Source organism: Cavia porcellus, unplaced genomic scaffold, assembly GCF_034190915.1.
Source record: "Cavia porcellus strain 051 isolate PalLab524CR breed Dunkin Hartley unplaced genomic scaffold, mCavPor4.1 scaffold_28, whole genome shotgun sequence".
NCBI lineage: Eukaryota > Metazoa > Chordata > Mammalia > Rodentia > Caviidae > Cavia > Cavia porcellus.
In genome coordinates, this window is record NW_026947511.1 from 32,480,099 (window position 1) to 32,500,262 (window position 20,164).

The window sequence follows — 20,164 nt, forward strand, 5'->3', positions numbered from 1 at the left end:
TCTGCCTTAGTCAAGGTTCTTGAAACACTAAGGCTGCAAATCACTGGAGAGAAATTTTGTAACGATCTTTAAAAAGGAACCACTAAAGATTTGTGACACTTGAATGCAAGTTGATTTTAAATTTCTATTTTTCTAAATCAAAAGTTTATATTGCTAATAAAATATAAATATAGGGTTTATATTTTTAATATCATAACATGCTTGCCAACGAGAATAGTTTGTAAATCCTTAACAGACTTCCTGTAACCATGTGTTGAATTTCCAGCTGTGTTGAATCAGACTTTGATCCCTATTAAGATAAATGCAATATCTGCAGTTTGTAATGGCAGGGGCGGAGGGGAGACTTGCACATGAAATGTTAAAAGCCAAGTCCCTGTCCAGATAAGAAACTGAAGGCTCTGAGAGAAGGTAATTTTTTCATTGTCCCCTTTTTCCAGTATCCATAGCCTTCATCTACCACAAAAGAAAAAAGAAAGGAAGAAGAAAAAAAAAATGACATGATATTGTTAAACGCAGTCTTCAAGATTAGATCTATTTCCTTCCCATAGAGTCACTTTCCTTAATCAGCATGTTTATAAATGGTACACCTGCCTAATTAGAGCAAGTTCTAGACTACAGGATACGGTGTGAGCGTTTCAATTAACTCCACACAGTTGACAACTGTTGTGGCTGATGTTCTTAGAGTCTCCTCTCTTTCCTTGTAGCTTGACTTTTATTGTGTTCAGAATCAGCCTTTGAACATGGGAGTTTCCCAGTAATGTGTGGTCGTTGATAATTTTTTGTTGTTTTTAATGATCTCTTTAAATGTAAAAAGAAGGAATATATGTTATGAATATAGCACCTCTAGGTGCTTCCGAGTACTTCTATTAAGTTTTATTTACTTGCTCCTACTCTTAAAATACAGCAAACCCTCTCTTTGTGATAAGGACATAAAGTACCGCCATCACATTCAAGATCTCCATACATTAACAATAATAAATCCTTTTGCCCAGAGTAACCCAGGAGCCCAGTCCACAGAGCAGTTGGAATGATATAGAACACAACCAATTACCCACAGAGAACTATAATGAGCAGAGGGAGGGACCTGATGAAAATCTGTATCGTAGAAATAAAATTATGGAAAAATTGCCTGTGTAATGTGTTATAGTAAGTGTATCCCCAGTTATCTTCTGGAAAAATTTATTTAGCATCTACTTGGGGCCAAATGCAGGATGCATTTTAAAGAATTGGCTTAGAATAAAATAAAAAGGTCACTTGAGTGCAGAGAAAATGGCAATAGTCATGTTGTAAACAGAGTTCTGTTCTATCCTGGAGCATTGAAAGAAGACCTAGACTAGTCCAAGGGGCACTGGACACCAAAACTCCTCATGGAGGGAACAGCTACAGTGACCACAGTTAGTGCAGGTGCTCACAGGGTTGAGGTAATGCTCAGGGGAAAAAAAAAAGAAGATATGACTTAGATCCTGCCGGAAGTCCCTACTTTTAGAGTTAGTGAGTTTCTGACACTCTTGTCAAGTGTATTGCTGTAAGGAAACTCCTGAGTGTGCATGATCTGTGTCCTAGTTAGGAGTGGGCTCAATCTCATCCAGCAGGTATCAGTTGAATAAGTGGGTTAAGTGGCACGAAATGAAGTCTAGTTCTTCATTAGATAAGTGTCAACTAGAGTGCTGAAGTGGCGAAAAAGGATGTAAGTCCTTCTGAAATCAAAACGGACGGTGTTCTTGTGATGCGTCAGTCATGATGTTGTGGACAGTAATTCATTATTAGTTACAAAGCAACAAAGATAGTGTAATTTTTTTTTATATTTTTTAAAATGTAAAGATCTATGATCTTGTAGTTTTGTTTCTGGGTTTTTTTATTTTTTTAATTTTCTAAATTCACATTTCAGTGTATTCATCTTTTTGTCTTTTTGATACAGAGTCTCACATTGCAGTTCAGGCTGGCCTTGGGCACACTTTGTAGCCCAGGCTGGTCTCGAACTTGCAACAATCCTCCTGCTTCAGGCTCCCAAGTGCTGGTATAACAGGAGTGTACCACCATGCCCAACTCAGTGTATTCATCTTATTTGGCTTTTGTTTTTTTACTTGGTAGTAAGTACATACCAAGAATATAGCCCAGGGCCCCCTGTACCACTGAACTACATGCCCACTGACTTTAAAACTTATATTTTGAAGCAAGGCCCCGCTAAATTACCAAGGCTGGCTGAGTGTGGTGGTACCCGCTTGTGATCCTCGCACTTGTGAGGCTGAGGCAGGCGGATGGTTCCAAGTTTGAGCCAGCAGAGGCTGCATAGTAAATTCAAGGACACCTGCCCCTGTATCCCTCTTGCCTCTGCCCCCCGAAGTAAGTTATCAAGGCTGGCCTCAAACTTCCAGTCCTCCTGCTTCTGTTTCTCTGAAGTAGCTGTGATTAAAGGGATGTGCCACTACCCCAGCTTTTTTTTGAGAGGGGAAAGTGTGGGGGTGGGCAGAAGGTGTCACCACAACTACATACTATATAGGCAACCTGTTATGGCCTCACATCACTCTTAAATACGACAGTAACCATTTGCGAGCAAACCATACTAGTTGATAGCTTGTAATAGAGAACATTTTTCTCACTTGACTTTTTTTTTTTTTTTGAATAGGACTTTGGTCCTATCATGAAATTGTGCCCCGGAACGTGTATAGCACACATAAATGCCATTTATTTTGTGTTCCAGAGTGAATACTGTTAAAGAATGGTAGAGGCCTCCCTGCTGTTGATGGCTGCTTTTCCTGCTTGTTTATGGTCACGGGGGATATCATCAAAATAAACGATAAGATTCAATACTCTGGGACCTGCTGAATTGGAGGGACCGCCTCCCAGTCTCAAATCAGTGTGTCCATTTGTTTGGGGCTAGGACTTTAGCAAGGAACAGTCCTTGCCCTTGTGGTGGAGCTCATGACTCAGTAGGAGAAACAAAATAGGTAAATAGCTACAGAATGTGCTAGGTAGTGACTAGTGGCATGAAAAATAAGGCAGGATGTGAAAGATCTAAATGGTGTCGTTGGAATACAGCACACTCAGGGACAGCACCTCCAAAGGTGATACCCAAATCAAACTCCCAAGAAATGAGGAACCCACCACAAAGAAGAGAGAGAAGGGATGGCATCGGCTGGGTGCCTGTCTTAGTGACCCTGGGACCACAGGGAGGAGCTACCTCTGCAGGGCTTGTGTTGTGCCCTAGTGAACAATTGGGAACAGCCTTGTGGGAAGCAGCAAAGCACTCCTCAACTCGACATTTCAGTACAGTATGAGAAAAGGGCAGAAAGGAGAGGTGCCAGAGGGGCTTACAACAGCTCTAGTGCACAACTTGGTTGGAAATCGGTGAATTGAGTTGTCTGGGTTCAGGGGTACGCGCCCTCCAGTGGTGAGCTCTTTTATACTCAGTGAGCTTACATTCATCTTTGTTTTCTCTTGTGATGTTATTCACTTAAGGTTTTATATTCATGTCGGTTTTTTTGACATCTGTTTTTTGTTTTCCTTTGAGTTTTTCTTTATTAGTTACAGGCTTCTTTGCTCTCAGGTGAGGCATTTTCTACCCTATTACTGTACTCTGTGATTAATTCATTCTTTTAAGCAAAAAGAAAAAAAGAATTTAGGTTAATATTCATCACAGGGGCTCAGAGAATTGAAGTCTTTGGTAGAATAATTCTAAACAGCAAAGTAGTTCATTTGTGCTGACGTGTATTACCAAGTGAAGTTGCTTGGTCTTTCTGTTTTTATAGCCAAAGTGAATTTTGCAGTAATTGTAATCAAGCTTCATAGCTCGCAGATACACACATCTCACTCAGTGACATTCCCAGCACTTGGAGACCCTGGACACTGTTCTGTACCTTTATACAGGTGGCCTCATGAGACTCAGAGGGAATTGAAAACATCTTTCGGTGTCATACAAATGGGTGAAAGACACTGAATTGTTTCATTTTTTACACCTATGGTTTACTAAGATGGCTTGTTTTTAATAGTTTCATTAAAGCTATAGAACTCAGGGAGATAAAGAAAGGGTTATGCGAAGAGAGGCCTCCATCCGGCATCACTGGGAGTGGACCCGGAAACTGTGCAGAACCCCTTTGTGTCATTGTCAGGAAGAGGATATGAGCCTGCATACCTCTGGCTCTGCTTTAGTACAAGAATTTTTCACTTATTTTCTTTCTTTCTTTTTTTTTTTTTGGTCCAGCTACTTAGACTTACATGACTAACAAGCACTCATATGTTTCCTTCAGGGCAGAAATAAAAGTAACTCAACATAAAATTTCTCAAAAATGCATTGTCCTGAATTTAAGGAATGTTTTCTCAGAAAAGCCAAGGGAGGCTATCCTAAGGACTCTTTCAGTGTCTTTTGAAGTATTGTGGACTCAATAAAACATTAGAGCTTGGAAAGGTCTTAAAGTTTCTTCAGCTATCTAACCATTAAAACACTGCACTGAGTCAGGAAAGAATTTTTGAAAAGTCCCAGATACCTTCCTAGCTTGAGAGCCATGATTCTGTGCGCTGTCCTGGTGAGGCCTGTCCAAACTCTCCGTGACCTATTCTGATTACAAAGGCCTCTGCACCTCAAGAATAATCCAGCAAATATTATATGGCTCTAGTTATTATGCAAGGTATCAAGAAGAGTCAAATGGATGGGACAGAAAGGGGAATGTGGCTGCAGGGGCTCAAGGATGAAGTAGGAGCTAGGATTTAATGGAAACTGTCAGTTTGAGAAGGTGGAAAATGTAGAAGTGAATGGTGGTGCTGTTTGCACAGTTTTTAGGGTACTAAATGCTACTGAATAAAACGGTGGGCTTTGAGGAACAGGGACTTGTATTTAAGATCCGGCTCCACACACAAACCTTTGCATGTGATACTTGTTAAAATGATCTAATGTGTATTTTACCATAATTGAAAAATACAAGCAAAACAGAGGAGAAAGTAAGATTTCATTCTCTTGTTGAACAACAATGAGACCTCCCTGTCAGTCCCTGACATACCATGTCGGTCCTCATTTTATATACTCTGGAGACACTTGGTTTTCCCCTTCCCAACAGACCCTGGAGACAGTAGAGGCAGTTTTGTCACTAGGTAATAACGTTTCAGTTCCTTTGAATCATGGTTAAAATAAAGCTCAGTCAGACACTGTGATTGGCTGGTTTGCCATTTAAAGCTCTCTTAATCTCCTGACTCTTTGTCTACATCTATTTTTTGCTCACTTGCTTTCTGCCTCCCTTGTAATTTATGTGTTGAAGAGACTGGGTCATTTGCCCTCTGTGCTTTTGATACCAACATCTCCCTTCATAGATTAATGTATAGTCCCTGTCCTCTGTATTTCCTGTGAATCAGTAATTGGATTGACATCTTTATTTTACAAATTTTTATAACCGAACTATATAATTATTCATTCTCAACCTCTTTTGAAAGCATAGAGGTACTATTTTATCACCACCACCCCCACTTTTTGTTTGGGAAAGTTGTCCACATGCAGAAAATTAAAGGAATAACATGAATGCGAATATACTCTTTAGACACAATCATCAAACATTAACATTTACCACATTGGCTTCCTCTAACGCTTTCTGAACACTCCATATAGATACACTTAGATTTATCCTCTCTGGTTCATTTAAGGGCTAAAGACATCATGATTTCTAAATATTTCATCACATATGTCCCAAGAATAAAGACACTGCCTGATATAACCATAGTATGCTCACTCAGTAAAACTTTCATTTGGATACTTGTTTTATATATTATGTAATAGTAATGTATATTCTCCCAGTTTTGCTGGTGACATCCTTTAGAGCTATAGCTATTTTTTTAAAAACCTAGAATCTAACCAATGACCATAAATTTTGTTTCATTACCATTTTTGTTGCTGAAATTGATTTTGCTCTTCTGGCTCAGGTAGGGGTTGCCTTGTATGACACTTTATGGAATCCAGGTGAATTGTTTTCAGGAATATCTTTGGTTTTGAATTGCCTACTGTTTTCTGTATTAGATTCCTCACCAATAGGCAGTGCTAAGTCCTTCAGGACAGCCCTTGGAAGCACACAACGACAGTTTGTGCCATATTTGTAAGGGAGGTTTCAACCAGATTTCTTGACATGTTTGTGGTTGAGAGGGTACCTTTTCTGATTGTAATTAATGAATAATCTAAAATAGCATATTAATGATGGTCTTTCTAGTACTTTTACAAACATGCTATTTATAATGGGAAGGATTAGAAGAGATTTGGAACATTTTAGTTAATAACCATCGCCACTGATGAAAAGATACTTCTTAAACATTTTGTTTTTCTGGAAAAGGGTAGGGGAGGTAGTGAAGGAAGGCTTTGGGGAAGAAAGTCGTGTTTGAGACCCAGCGCCACAGTGAACCTTTGCAACTTTAGGAAAATAACCTAATCTCTCGGTTCTTCCTTTCTTCTGTAAAGTGAGCAAAGTGTAAGTCACTGGAAAGATGATACCAGTGATGACATGGAAGAATATTATGAGGAGCCCCTAACCTGACAGCTTCCCTATGCCCATGACACAGTGGAGGAGAAAAAGGTGCTTCCCAGAATACGCTCATAATTTGTATCTTCAGACTATCCATGAATGTTGGTTCTTGGAATTGCTTTAAAATGACCAAGCATTTTGATGAATAATGTGATTAGCAAATTAGGAGCCTTTGTGACTTTCAAAGAAAAGAGTAAAGGACTTGGAAATTTGGTGTTCTGTTTTCAAACCTCTTAAATATCACTTGTCTGTAGTGGATTTGTGTAGAATCAAATTGCCATTTACTCAGATCTCTTTCTGACTGTAATCCATTTTACTTTATTAACAAGGGATTATTTTTAAAAACAGTTTATATGTAGTCTGATTCAGAATAGTGAATCATAATAATTCTGTGACCCATTTACATGCATTACTGTAAAAATTTCATTTCATACAAGTGACAGTTTTTTAAAGTTAATTAGGCTCGGCTACACTGAGGTTAGCAAAAAGTGCTTTGAATTATCAATAATTCAGCAGGGCAGACATTTCTGTATAATGCAGTGGTTTTATAGAGTACTGTGAGATAGTTATCCTTAAAATAAATGATCGTGAGCATACATCAGCATGGTAGGGTTCACTTGAATGTGGCACAAAGTGATAGCATCTATGCTTTCTATGATTGGGCAGAGTATGGGACATCAGTCTTTCTGGCCATGAACTACTAGCCACCTTTGTCCTTTGTGTTACCTTAGTTAAAAACGAAAAATGAGCCTGAATGCTGGCCAATGGCCACGTCTCTCTTAGAGCTAAAAATTCATCTGGGAAAGAAAAATGGGATTGCAGATTTGGATTTGTTTCATTGCATGAATGATACGTGACATTTTGTAAATTATTTATCACCGCAAGGAAGGCGGCAGTGGCTTGAACACTGTTCTATCAAAAGAAAACAGAAATCCCATTAGTAGGAGGACTGTGTTTTAGCTAGAATCTATCAGGGGAATGTTGTCACTTTAAAACCAAATTGTTCTTTTAATTGCTATTTAAAGGAACAAAAGTGTTCCCAAGGTACTGCAGTTGAGCAGTTGCAAGTAATAACTGTGGATCCATAATTATGCAGTGCTGATTATCTGGCATTTAAAAAACTGTGGCTGGAGTCAGTGACCAATTTGTTGTAGCTTGTCTTTTTTGGTTTTCCTAGTACAGAATGTGTTATAATCTATGTTTTAAGTGGGGCCGCAAAAATGCATTTGCATAGCTAGCTCAAAAAGTAGAGCCTGGGCACATTACAAGAACAAATTAAGCTGAAAATGAGGGCAAGATAATGAACACTCATGCTGTAAGATGAAATTAACAGTCATAATAAACAGTTTTGTCAGTGCTTGGTCATGAGATGAACTCTTGATTTATGACATGTTGTCACAGTGAGCCAAGACATTTGTTGAAATCATTATAACCATTTGAAATATCATCTTAAATATAAGATAGATTTTTTTAAAAATCAGCATATGCTGCTTTATTCAGTTAGCAAATGTATTTTAAGTCCCTTCTATGAACCAGGCAGTGGATTGGGCATTTCGGATTGAATGGCTGAACAAATGAGGTTTATTCTATGTGGATGTATAGTTAGAAAATGAGACCTAACCAGATCTTGTTTTTGATTTACATTTAAAAACATTTGTAATTATGTTGGGATTTCTTGCCCTGAATTTTTGAGTTTCAAAGATTCAAATATAAGGACATCATAGTAGCATTCAGATGCCTAGCAGACAACATGTGTGAAGGCTTTGAATATGCCATAAAATTTCACATTTTTTTTTTATACAGTTTTGGCTGTTCAAAATAGTGTGACCAGATCTGTAGGCACATTCAGCTATATTTATATGGAAGGGAATGCTAGCATTGCTGATAATAGTAAATAACAATGGAGACACTAAAATGTATGTAGATTTATACATTGTTAAAAGCTATTTCCATATGGAGAGTTAGAGAGAGGTAGAGGGTTAGACAAATGTTTTTTTGTTTCTTTTATAAAATGGGAATATCAGAGATCAAAAGTTTTATCTCCTTTCTGTTCTCTGGTGTGGTGTGGTTTCCTTTCCAAGACCTTGGTGCCAGGAAAGCCTTGTTTATGGTCTTTCAATCAGGAATTTTAGTTCTTGCTTATTCTTTGTTAATATATCATTTTAAAAGATACTACATTTTAGATCTGGTGTTTAGTAAGTGAATCATTGTACCTACATCACATTTGGTGATGTTTATTTAAATAATCTGACTTGACTGGAGGATATTCATAGACCGGAATACTCAATAGATAGATGAATCAATGTATTACAGGCATACAGAGAATCATTGAGATTTCAAGGGAATCTTTAATAATGTCCTTTTGAGAAGCTTATATTAATAAGCTTTATAGCTCTTAGATTTCATCGAACTAATAAAATTTACTTCTTAATCTTAAATATACTCTTCAATATACAGATAATGCTTTAATATAAAATATTTTAAGATAGTTTTAATTATAAAATCTTTCTTTGCAAATCTAATTCAGCAGACTTCCTTTAGTCAAGAAATGTGTAAGTTGCTTGTGATCTTCATGTCTTGTTTTATATTTTTAATTGAAAGCTAATTTTTTTTTTTTTTTTTTAAACTTTGTCACAGCCCCGTGCTGATCCCATTCCAATATGTAGCTTCTGTTTGGGGACTAAAGAATCCAATCGTGAAAAGAAACCAGAAGAACTCCTGTCCTGTGCAGATTGTGGCAGTAGTGGTAAGTTATATGTTTATGTGTGTTTTGTATAGTGGCTTATTATCCTAACTTCAATGCTGTTTATGTATTAAAACTACATGATAGTTGTCATTTAAGCAATTACTTGGTAGAGTTCTTCGCTTTAAATGTAGAAAGGAAATGCAGGAGCAGAGGAAAGCATGAATATATTAGCACTGACAATATCAGTATTTCTAATCAAGCTTCACTTTTTACAGAACATTGATAATTCTGTGTGGAGGGAGGAGCGGAAGGTAAATTCAGGGAGAGGCACTTGTTTACTGAGTCCAGATCTCCCTGTGTTGCTAGTCTTGCTAGTATTCCTGTGTTCAGGCACTCCTGCCTCGGCTTCCCAAGTAGTGTGGACTACTTGTGTATGCACGGCTTATGGTAGAGAAATTTAAGCTTTCAAGTCAACTGAATTGAACCTGAATCATTTTTTTACTGTAACTTGAAGCCTTGGTTTAAACAGATACTGGAGTTGGAGTCTATAGTATTTCTGGTCATGACACCTACTGGTTAAATGTGATACTGCAGCGCAGCTCTGTGTGACTCCAAATGAAAGGCCAAGATTCTAAACATTTCACTAAAAGAATCAAGAAATAGGAATGAAAGAAATTGTAGTTGCCTAGCAGAAGATGTCAAAGGGTTGTCTAAGCAGAAGGTATTACAAAAATGAAGGAATCACTGGTAGGAACATTGGGCTGCTGACAAATTAGAGAACCTAAAATGGCACCTTTGTGTTTTCTTACTATGAGGTTTTATAAATTATGTTTTTAAAATTTCCAGTTTCATAATGGAAGTTTAGAAGTAAATTGTGCTCACATTTTAAAATTTTCTTTTACTTGTAATTTTTCCTTTATGTTAAGGCACGTATTTGACCTGAGTCCTTCTGTCTATCTCTTGCACATATTTCAACAGATGGAATAATAATTGGTTTTGTTTCTAGTTTGTTGTTGTTGTTTGGAAATGGGGAGTGCTTGCGATCAAACCAAGGGTCCCATGCGTGCTATGTACTATGTGTGCACTGTACCATCAAGCTACACCCCTGTCCAGGACTACAAAACATGAATCATTTTATGTTTATGTGACACTTAATGTTTTCTAATCTACTGAAAACTTTTAAGATTTTATTTAAAATTGTGACTGAGGTTGGATGTATAGCTAAGTGGTAAAGCACATGCCTAGCATGCACAAGACTATGTGTTTGATGCGATAGTGGCAAAATAAGTAAGTCAAGAATAACTACTATTTTCCTTAGTTTTAGTTACCTTTAAAAACAGTAATCCTAAAAGGCAGGTGTTCTGGTGCATGCCTGTAATTCCAGCACTTTGGAAAGCTGAGGCCAGAGCACCATAAGTTTGAGCCCAGCCTGGGCAATTCATCAACTTAAACTTTTTTTTTTTTTTTTTTTTTTTTTTAATTTTAAAAAATTGAAATAGTCTGGAAATGTAGGTTGGTGTAAAAACCCTGGTTCAAACTCAGGTATGGTTGCCTTTCCCACCCGTGCAATATGCATTGTTAAGGCCCTGGGTTCTGTCCCCTTCAATCATTGCTTCTGTGTTGTTTTGTTGGTTTGTTTGTTGGGGGTGTGTGTGGGGGGGTGGTACCAGGAATTGAACTCAGGACCTCACGCTTGCCAGGCAGTCTCCCTTGAATTGTGAAAAAGCAGAACCAGAAGTGGCTGGGAGCTCAGCGGCATAAACCCCTGCCTTGCAAGCAGGCGGTCATGAGTTCGATTCCCGGGACCGCTAAAAAGTTAAAAAAATAAAAGACAAAACAAAAAGCAGAACCAGAACTCATCTGTGCAAAGGCCACACATACTCATTCAGCATACGCTCACTTCATTCATAGAGCATTAGCGCGTGAGAGGAAACTCAGCAGCCAACCGCAGCCCAGTTTCCCCACCTCAAAGTAGTTATGTAACCATTTTAAACCTCAGTTTTCTCATTAGAAAAATGGGACTAAGCACTTAGTTCTTCAGTTTCGTGGGAATTAAATAAGAGAACAGAAGCAAACAGCTTAGTCCAGGGCCGGTAAGAACTATGTTAAGTGTGTTCTATGTGTTAGCCATTCGGCATGTTTGATATTGTCCTGAATTGCTACCAGTAAGTGAAAATCTTTTCACCATTTATGACAGTGCTGATAGTTGGATAGAGGAACTCTTCTGATTCTGAGGAATGACAGTATCCTGTAATGATTCTTACTCCTATGAAGGTTTTACTTGAGACGCCTTCTGTGGTTCAGCAGCTTCTAGCACTTGAAGCTGTGAAATAACATGTTTTAAACCCTGCTTGAAAAATGCATTCTGACAATCTTTTTGATGGGCTTTACAGATTTATTAAGATTCTTTTCCCTGGCCAGGGTATCATGGATAGTGACAAAAGGGCATGGAAATATTATCTGTGTGTGCAGTTTAATAAATTTCAACCCCACAAAACCCATTTTATGCTGGTGAGGTAGGGCCTCACTCATCAGTTCTCCCTCTGGAGGTTTTCTGTTTTCTCACAAGGCTTGTTCTGAATGAATTATTCTTTTTTGTAACAGCTTGATCAATTTAGTGGTGTTCTCTTATCTTGGGTTTACCTGTTGTGATTTTAAGGCAGTATTTTAAGCACAATCTTCTCTGCTTTATTTCTATATTATCTATCTGGAGGACTAGACAGGTTACAGACATACTTAAATGTGGGAAGAAAAGTTCCCTTCATATATTTTCTTACTTAGGAGATACACTTACTTGAGTTAATATGGAATTCAAGATTTTATCTTCTGGCTCCTAGCTTCAAGGCCCTCTTCAGAGGGTATCAAGGTGTAATTTTGAACAGTAGACCCCAGACTTTCAGATGTAATCAATCTCTCTTCATCTTTCCAGATTGAACACCTGCCAACAGAGAGGCCTGATCTCCTTTATACTTTGAGGTCACCAGAAATTTCTTTCTTACTGAAGCTTCTTTTCATTCATACTTTTTCAAGGTCAAGCTAGGGGTGCATGGGTGTAGTGTTCTGCTTTCTTGTCTCTAAAAATACCTTCTCGTTTTCTAACAAACAGAGACAAATGGGTTGAGAATACTTTTTACAGGGTTTATGTTACTGGAGTCAACTTTGAGCTAGTCTCTCCCTCTAGTTTCGAGTAGAGAGAACCTGAGTATGTGGACTCTAGGTATGGGTCATGGCAGAAATCTGAGCCAGCAGGTCTCTTTGTTCAAGGCAGAAGATGCATCTGAGTGTTGCTGTGAACCCTGTTGTGCAATCAGGCTTTTGCATCAGGTTGACTGACCCCTTCCTGAGTGTGCAATGCCAGTCTGGATTCGGCTACTTGAATGAGATAAAACTTTTGGTCCTTTCTCATTTATACTGGCAAATCAGATGAGTGGGATCCATTGTTTTCTTTAAATGGAAGAAGGTCAGAGTTGGGTGTGGTGTTGCACACCTGTAACTCCAGTACTCTGGAGACTGAAGCAAGAGGATCACCACAAGTTTAAGGCCAGTTTGGGCTACGTAGTGAAGAGGGGCCAGGCCACACTAAATCACAGAGTAAGGCCCTGTATATCAATGAATGAATAAGTGAATAAATGAATGAATCACTGCAGCAGTCAATCCAAGTGTGGCTTATTTCAGGCAGTTCGGAGGTTCTTGTAGTTTTAATACTGTGCCACGATACATCTGTAATGACAAAGATAAAAGAATATGATGGACTCTGTGCTTCAACTATGTCCTCTGATCCTGGTAGAAAGCTCCATCATTATAGTCAGTTCATCCCCTCAAAAGGAATTTACAGGTTGGTCGGTACCCTCAGATGACCTTGTGGAAATGGCAGCTGTCTCACACTCAGAAGAATCCATTGGTTTTAGGATTGAATTGAAACTGTCTGTAATGATCAAAGGAATCCCTAACATAAGATGTTTATGTGAAAAAATACCCATATAAAAGCAGAAAAAGGAAATATCGATACAGCCCATAAGGAAGAACATTCTGAAATGTGTTTCCCATATGCGCCTGGTGCTTTTTAGTTGCCTCTATCTGAAGTACCATTTGTATGATGTCACGTTTAGACTCCACTTAGATTTCCTAGACATGAGTAATAAATGTTTCCTTCTGCTTATATCATAAAGTAAAACCAATTCAGCATTTCTCTATTTTTGATATGGTTCTTTGGTCAGATAGCCAGAACTTAACTTTTGTCCTGCAAACGTTTTTTTTTTGAATGATTCACTTTACATGTAGTAAAAATGTGAGTTGGGGAGTATAGATCAAGGAGTCCACAAGTGGTGTCTGCTCCCTGTGTTCACTTTTCTCTTCTGCTTGCTGGCTATGTATCTACAGAGTGTCTGATCTGTACCTTCGGAAGGGTAAGGTCACAACCTGCATCCACAGAGCTGTTGTGAGCATTTAATGAAATAATGATGCAAAGATGATCGGTAACTTTAGCACATTAGACACACACTGAATGTGACCCCAGCCAGGTAGTTTACAGATCTGTGGGAATGTTACCAGTAGGAAGTGCTTTTACTTGACTTTCATGGATCAGCCTACTTTGAAATTAACACTGTTATATTCTCTTTGCCTCATTAAGACCAAATTATATTTAATTAGCTTCCCATAACTATTAGATATTATACCAAATGAAATTTTGTGTCTGCTGCTCAGATTGCCGGGTGGTTAAATCTTACTTACAGATGAGTTGTGTGCATGTGTGTTTTCAAATTAGCAAATCAAAGATAAGTGTACAGTTCAACACTGCAGCATCATCTTAAGTGGAAGCTCATTGAAATGGGAAGCAGAAGAAAGGCTGCTCAGATGCAGCTGGGAGAAGGAGAGAGGCCCTTGCCTTGGTACTAAGGGGGTTACCCATGGCTAGAGCCTCAGTGTCCTCTTGAGAGACCTGAAATCTCTCCTAAGTTCGTCTTTATCTGTCTGTTAACACTGCTTTAAAATAAAGACAAAGACCTTTCGTGCCTTCTGTTTCTAGAGGGAGCTGATGCGTACAACCTGTGATAGGGATGTATTTTTAAAAGAGCTGTAATTTCTAGAGGTTATTGTATAAAAATGCCTGAGTGATTGCTAGTTGGTTAGTCATCCAGTATCATACAGACTAGATACAGAATCAGATCAGAATCAGGTTGGAAAGCAGGCCTACAATTACAAAGAATTCAAAGATAAATAATGAAGGAAAGTGGAAGACAAACTATGCCCACCCCCAAAAGCATTTTTGATATTATCTAGAGGGAGAAATGGAAGAAATCTTGCTTTTAAGCCTGTATTTCACTAAAATTTTGCTTGTTGGATTTAACAGTGACTTTAAATATCAAAATCCAGGGTTCACTTTTCAGTTGTTATCAAAATCTAAACCATATGTTTCTGTCCACACAAGACACTCCTCTCATCCACATTTTGACTCATTGGTAATTTTTTCTCTTGAAATAGCCTCTTTGATTTCTGCAATGCCATATTCTATATTTTCTCTGCCTCCTCCTTCCATTACTGTTGCTAATTCCTTGTCAGCTTTCTGCCCTTTGTGTTTCTTCAGATTTCTGTCCTAGGCCTGATGTTTCTTCCCTTGAGCATAGTTTCTCCTGATCCCTTATGTATAAATGCCTACCAAACTTGTAAGCATGTCCACCCCCTCGGTTCTTCAAAGTTAACATCTAGAACAACTCATCAACCTTGAGTCACTTCCTTCACCAAAAACAGCAACACGGTCTTAATAGCAACAACAAAAACCCCCAACACAGTATATGCCACTTTGGCTTTGCCCCAGCGTGACTTTTTTTACTTAGGTTGCTTTAATTAGGGTGCTTAACCTTGCCCATTTGTGTGGTGGCAGTGTTTAGTCCCTTGCATTTTTAGGTTTGAGACCCCTGTTTTCTTGCTGTCAGATAAAGGCTGTCCCCAGATTCTAGAAGCCAGCTTAACTGCTTGGCTTGTGACAGCCTTCCTGTGTCTCAAAAGCCTCCCAGAGATGGTGAAGACCGCTTCCTGCTCTGAACCTTTTGGTTTTCCTTTCCCATCTTACTTGTCTACTCAGCCAGAAGAGATTCTCTGTTCGTGAGACCTCACTCCTATGATTAGATCAGACCTGCTCAGGTAATTCAGGGTATCTCTACAAGGTGTGCACCCTTAAACCCTGACTACGAGGTTCCTTTTACCCCAAGACAGGTCATTTATTTTCACCTTTCAGGAATTAGAGCATGGACATCTTCGGATGTGTACCATAGAACCTATAGCATTTCCTCCAAAAGTATTTCTAGTTTTGCCCCATAGTGCTTTGCCAAATATCATTTTTATTGGTTTGTGACTCCATTGGTTTTGTTTAATTGTGTATGATAACCTTTTGGTTTTGTTAGATAAAGTTGTGGTAAGCTAACAGTTATTTTTATGTGTTCATATAAGAATGAATGAGAGCTGATTGTGTTTTGGTGCAAACCTGTAATCCTAAAACTTGGGGAGGCTGAGGCAGGAGGATCACGATGAGTTTGAGGCCAACCTGGGCTAAATAGTGAATTCAAGACCAGCATGAATGATGCAATGAGACCCTGTCTCAGAAAACCATTAAAAATCAATGAATAAGTGAATGGATTCATATTATTGCTGTCGAATCTAATAAATTGCAAACCACTGCAATAAAGGAAACTCCAGAAAGACAAACACCCCTGAATTGTGTTACCAGAGAGAACAAGAATTTTAGAGGAAAGTCTTGCATCTATGGAATAGCTGAATAGGAATTAAGAAATTGCATTATTAATAGTATCATTTTATTACTATAGATCGTTTAATATATCAAGACTCAGTCTTTAGTATTATTTTAAAGTTGGCTGTGAGAAATGAAAATACTTCTTAAGTTCCTCACATCTTTTACAGAATCACAAAAATTTAGAGCTTGAAAGGATATGTGGCCTAGTCTCTTGATAATACAAAGATAGAGTGAAGATTTCTGTGTTTGACAGGGCTTAAATACTAAGTGTGGGATGTAAGATTACTTAAAGTGAGAGAAAGTGTTAAGAAGAGGCAGAATATTTCCTGCTTTTCATTGTAAAATGATATCCATTAATTTTCAAAATGAATAGTTACTAAAAAGTACATCTTTAACAGAGTATCTGTAGGAATAAATCTTAAGCTGTAAAATGTGAATTAGCGTAGTTACTGAGTAAAAACTACAAAATATAAAATCAGATTCTAATGTAGAGAAAAATTCAGTGCATGAAATTGAGGTCATACGTGCCAGTGATATATGACTTACAGGAAGCAATAAAACAAAAAGAAAAAGAGTGTATGGTACCCTTTTAAGCCAGTAGGACCCATTTTTTTTTTAAAGTTTGGAATTTAAATTGCTGGTCTTTAAAAGTTACCCCCTTACAATGGGGTTGGGGTTCTGATCAAAGTTGTTCTCTCTCCTCCCTTTTAGATCAACTCTTAAAGACAGCAAGTAAGCTGTTTGCCATTCCTTAACAGAGAGAGGTGATTGATACCATTTTTATACAGTATATTTAAGCCTCTTTCTTTCATTCACCTAAATAAGAGAAGCCTTTGTAAAAGACTGGTGTCAGAGGTTAAACACCTCTGCAGAGGTGTCTCTCATGCCTGAGGTCATAATCCTCTGACAGCATTTTACTTCCTCAACATCTTAAGTACAGATGTCTAGATTTTTCCTAACTTAGGAATTGTATCCTTTCTAAAACCATATTGATGATTGATTTTGAATATTTTTACTTCAAAAAGCCAAATCTCCAAGTGGGTGGAATTTTATGAAGCACCTGTTAAGCTTTAGGGAGGAGGACCTTTTTGGCAGCAAACCAAAATACATATTTAAACAATGAGGCTGCCAAAGTCAGGAAATTATAAAACAGTTCTGAAATTGCAGAATCTGCCTCCCCGCTCCCCTTCAGTTTTCTTTTGCAGCTTGGATATAAGTTCTTTCACATGCAATTTACTAACAGTTTTATTATTTAAAAACTTGATTAAAAAAAAAAACAGCTTTGAAGATCTCCTCAGGGTTATGACTGAAGACTGGCAGATTTTAACTAGAACTGCCTTCAAGAGCCTACATTAACTAACACACACACACACACACACACACACACACACACACTATAGGGAGGACTTTCTTACTTCCTAAAAGCTGGTGGGCTTCTTTGCATGATGGTGGTTCTTAGGGTGTCTAGATGCCTCCTGTGAGGCCAGCAAGAGGATGTGGTGTGCCAGTGAGTGCAGGGCACCAGCTCTAGGAGACTGAGAAGGAGAATTGCAGCAAGTTCAAGACCAACTGAGCTATATTGCAAGACTATGTCTTTAATAAAAAGAGCCTTGGTTTGTGGAACACTGCCAGATAAAATGTGCCTGAAACCATGTGAGAAAGCTCACCACAGGAAAGTAGAAGGAATCTTTAGAGGATATGTTCTTGATTTATGCCATTTGACCTGACTGTCATCTTCTTAACTGCTTCTGATTCACCATTTCTGCTCCTACTTTTATAATTTAAACTTAGGGACCCAGGGATAAGATGCAGTGAGATATTTTTGGTCTTAGCCAACAATAAGATGTTCTTTTTCTTCTACTGGAATTCTATTCTATTATATTCCTACTACTTCTTCTTCTTCTCCTCTTCTTCCTTGTCCTCCTTTACCTCCTCCTCCTCGTCTTCTTCTTGTTTTCCTTTTCCTCCTCCTCCTCCTCCTCCTTCTGATGATGATGATGATGACAATGACGACGATGATGTTGCAGCCCCAGTGTTTGGCCTTCTTTGTTGTAAGTTGTAACCGTCACGTGGAGCACGCAGAACTTGTTTATACTCAGGCTTGTCTTATATGTGTAAACCAAGAACTTTGGAAAGACAGTGGTTGTTAGGCATGGTCAGTGCTGGAGGTAGGACACAACTGAGCAAATTTGGACCTTCTGATCTGTTTGCGTTTCTGAGTTCTTGAGGTTGATTGTCTGGCATTAGTAGCTATTAAATGTAGAAAATTAGATTTTCAAAACAAAATTTAAAGTACCATTCCCAAAAGGCAATTTGCTTTCTGTTCTTCTAGGGCACCCATCCTGTTTGAAATTTTGTCCTGAATTAACAACAAATGTAAAGGCCTTAAGGTGGCAGTGCATCGAATGCAAGACATGCAGTGCATGTAGAATCCAAGGCAAAAATGCAGTAAGTATACTTTTCAGTAGATCATCTCCAGGTAAATTAATATTTAGTATTAAAGCTGTTCTTTTTAAAAGAATGTTGCACCTGCCTTTTAAGAATGTTAAATACTTAAGATGTCAAACTGCAGCTGGGAAGTTGGCACTCCATGATTATGTTTTATTCTGAATCTGGTGATATAAGAAATCTTGGCATCTTGCAGTTGGTTTCAGTCTCAATTAGTCTCTAATATGTTATATTCCAGGATAATATGCTTTTTTGTGACTCCTGTGATAGAGGATTCCATATGGAGTGCTGTGACCCACCACTTTCCAGAATGCCAAAAGGTGACCTTTTAAACCACATTAACAATGTATTTTATTACATCCTTGTTAGCTTTGTCCTAGTGTCTCAAAGTTCAGAGGTATGCAGGCTCTTTTCACATTTTTTTGTCCCTCCCAACTTCCACATGCTTGAGTTTATGAACAGAAGAGTGTAAAAGTATTTAGTTTGGGGAAATGCATACAATCAAGAGCTCTAATTTTGACCTATTAGCAAATAAAATGACCTTTTCTCTCCCAAGACTACACCTCTGTTAGAATAAGTTTAAGTTGTCGAATTCAACAGTTTACAATGTTTTGCATCATACTCAGTGCAGTAGAGCTAAGAAAGCATTTTCACAGCTCATGATGATAGTGATGATTTCAGAGGTCTCTGACAGAAAGCCATCACAGTTCTCCTGGCCATTAATTGATGTTTTAAACAATTAATCTTGTGTCTGATGGAATATAGATTTTTATTGTATAAGCAAACTAATTCTCCTTTTCCACCTTAATTCACAATATAATAAACATTTCACTATAACTGCCTTTTTGTTATGAAATGCATACATTTTCATTGTGAAAGGAATGGAAAATAAATACAGGCAGAAAAGAAATTCAAAGAAAAATCAATTCGAAATTCCTACCGCCTCCATATACACTTCTACAAAGAAGAGGAGCATTGCATGCCTGGTTTTATAGACCTACTTTTCCCCTCTCAATAACAGCATAGGTTATGATAGATTATAAGCATTCTCATATCATTAAAAGTTCCAAATTCTACAGTATAGAGCAGGAGTTGGCAATCTAATGACTGAGGCCAACAGATTAGCTTTGTTGGCTTTGGACAGCGCTTGAGTACTTCTGAGCTCTCTAGGTGGGGCATGCTTGCTTTAGTTTGCCATAGTCTCACTGCTCCTTACTGTCTTACGTTCAACTTGCTTCAATCATACACAATCCAGCGGCTTCCTGCAGGCATCTGATTTTGCAGCTTCATTTTTAAATGAACCACAATTTATTTAACCAACTCGCTATGATGGGCATTTCAGATACTGCCCATTTTTTTCAATCTACAATTATTTCCTAAAGCTGATTCTTAAGGAGGGGAATTGCTGGGTCAGAAGCCACATATATAAATAGCTGTACTGGTTTTTAGACTGACTACCCATGTATGAGAAAATTTCGTTCCTCTTATTAAGGCCAACACCTACCTTAAATGTGTTGAAATACAGCCTTATTGTGCAAAAAAATTTTTTTCCTTCTACCAATTTGATGATAGGAAAAAAGGTCTGGTAAATTTTTCTTTCTGTAGTGAGAACATTTTTTGTGTCTGATTAAGGGGTGGCTGTGTATCTTCATCTGTAAAGTAATTGCTTTGATTCATTAATCATTTTCTATTGGGGCCTTCATCATTTTCCAAATCTGCACAAGTTTATTTTTTTTTAAATTTGGTCAAATTCATGAAACTTTTTATTCATGGTTTCATTTTAAGTGT

The 20,164-nt window shown here is 38.0% G+C and overlaps 1 protein-coding gene across 7 annotated transcripts in view; it reads left to right on the top strand.

Annotated features, from left to right (window-relative positions):
• The window catches only part of Kat6b (lysine acetyltransferase 6B), a 192,135-nt gene that overhangs the window by 115,005 nt on the left and 56,966 nt on the right, over positions 1-20,164 (top strand). For all 7 annotated transcript variants that reach the window (XM_063238696.1, XM_023566761.2, XM_003473808.5 and 4 more), the window contains exons 4-6: positions 9,132-9,240; positions 18,261-18,376; positions 18,615-18,696. In XM_063238696.1, coding sequence (XP_063094766.1) covers positions 9,132-9,240; positions 18,261-18,376; positions 18,615-18,696 — 307 coding nt within the window. The remainder of the gene's footprint in view (positions 1-9,131; positions 9,241-18,260; positions 18,377-18,614; positions 18,697-20,164) is intronic.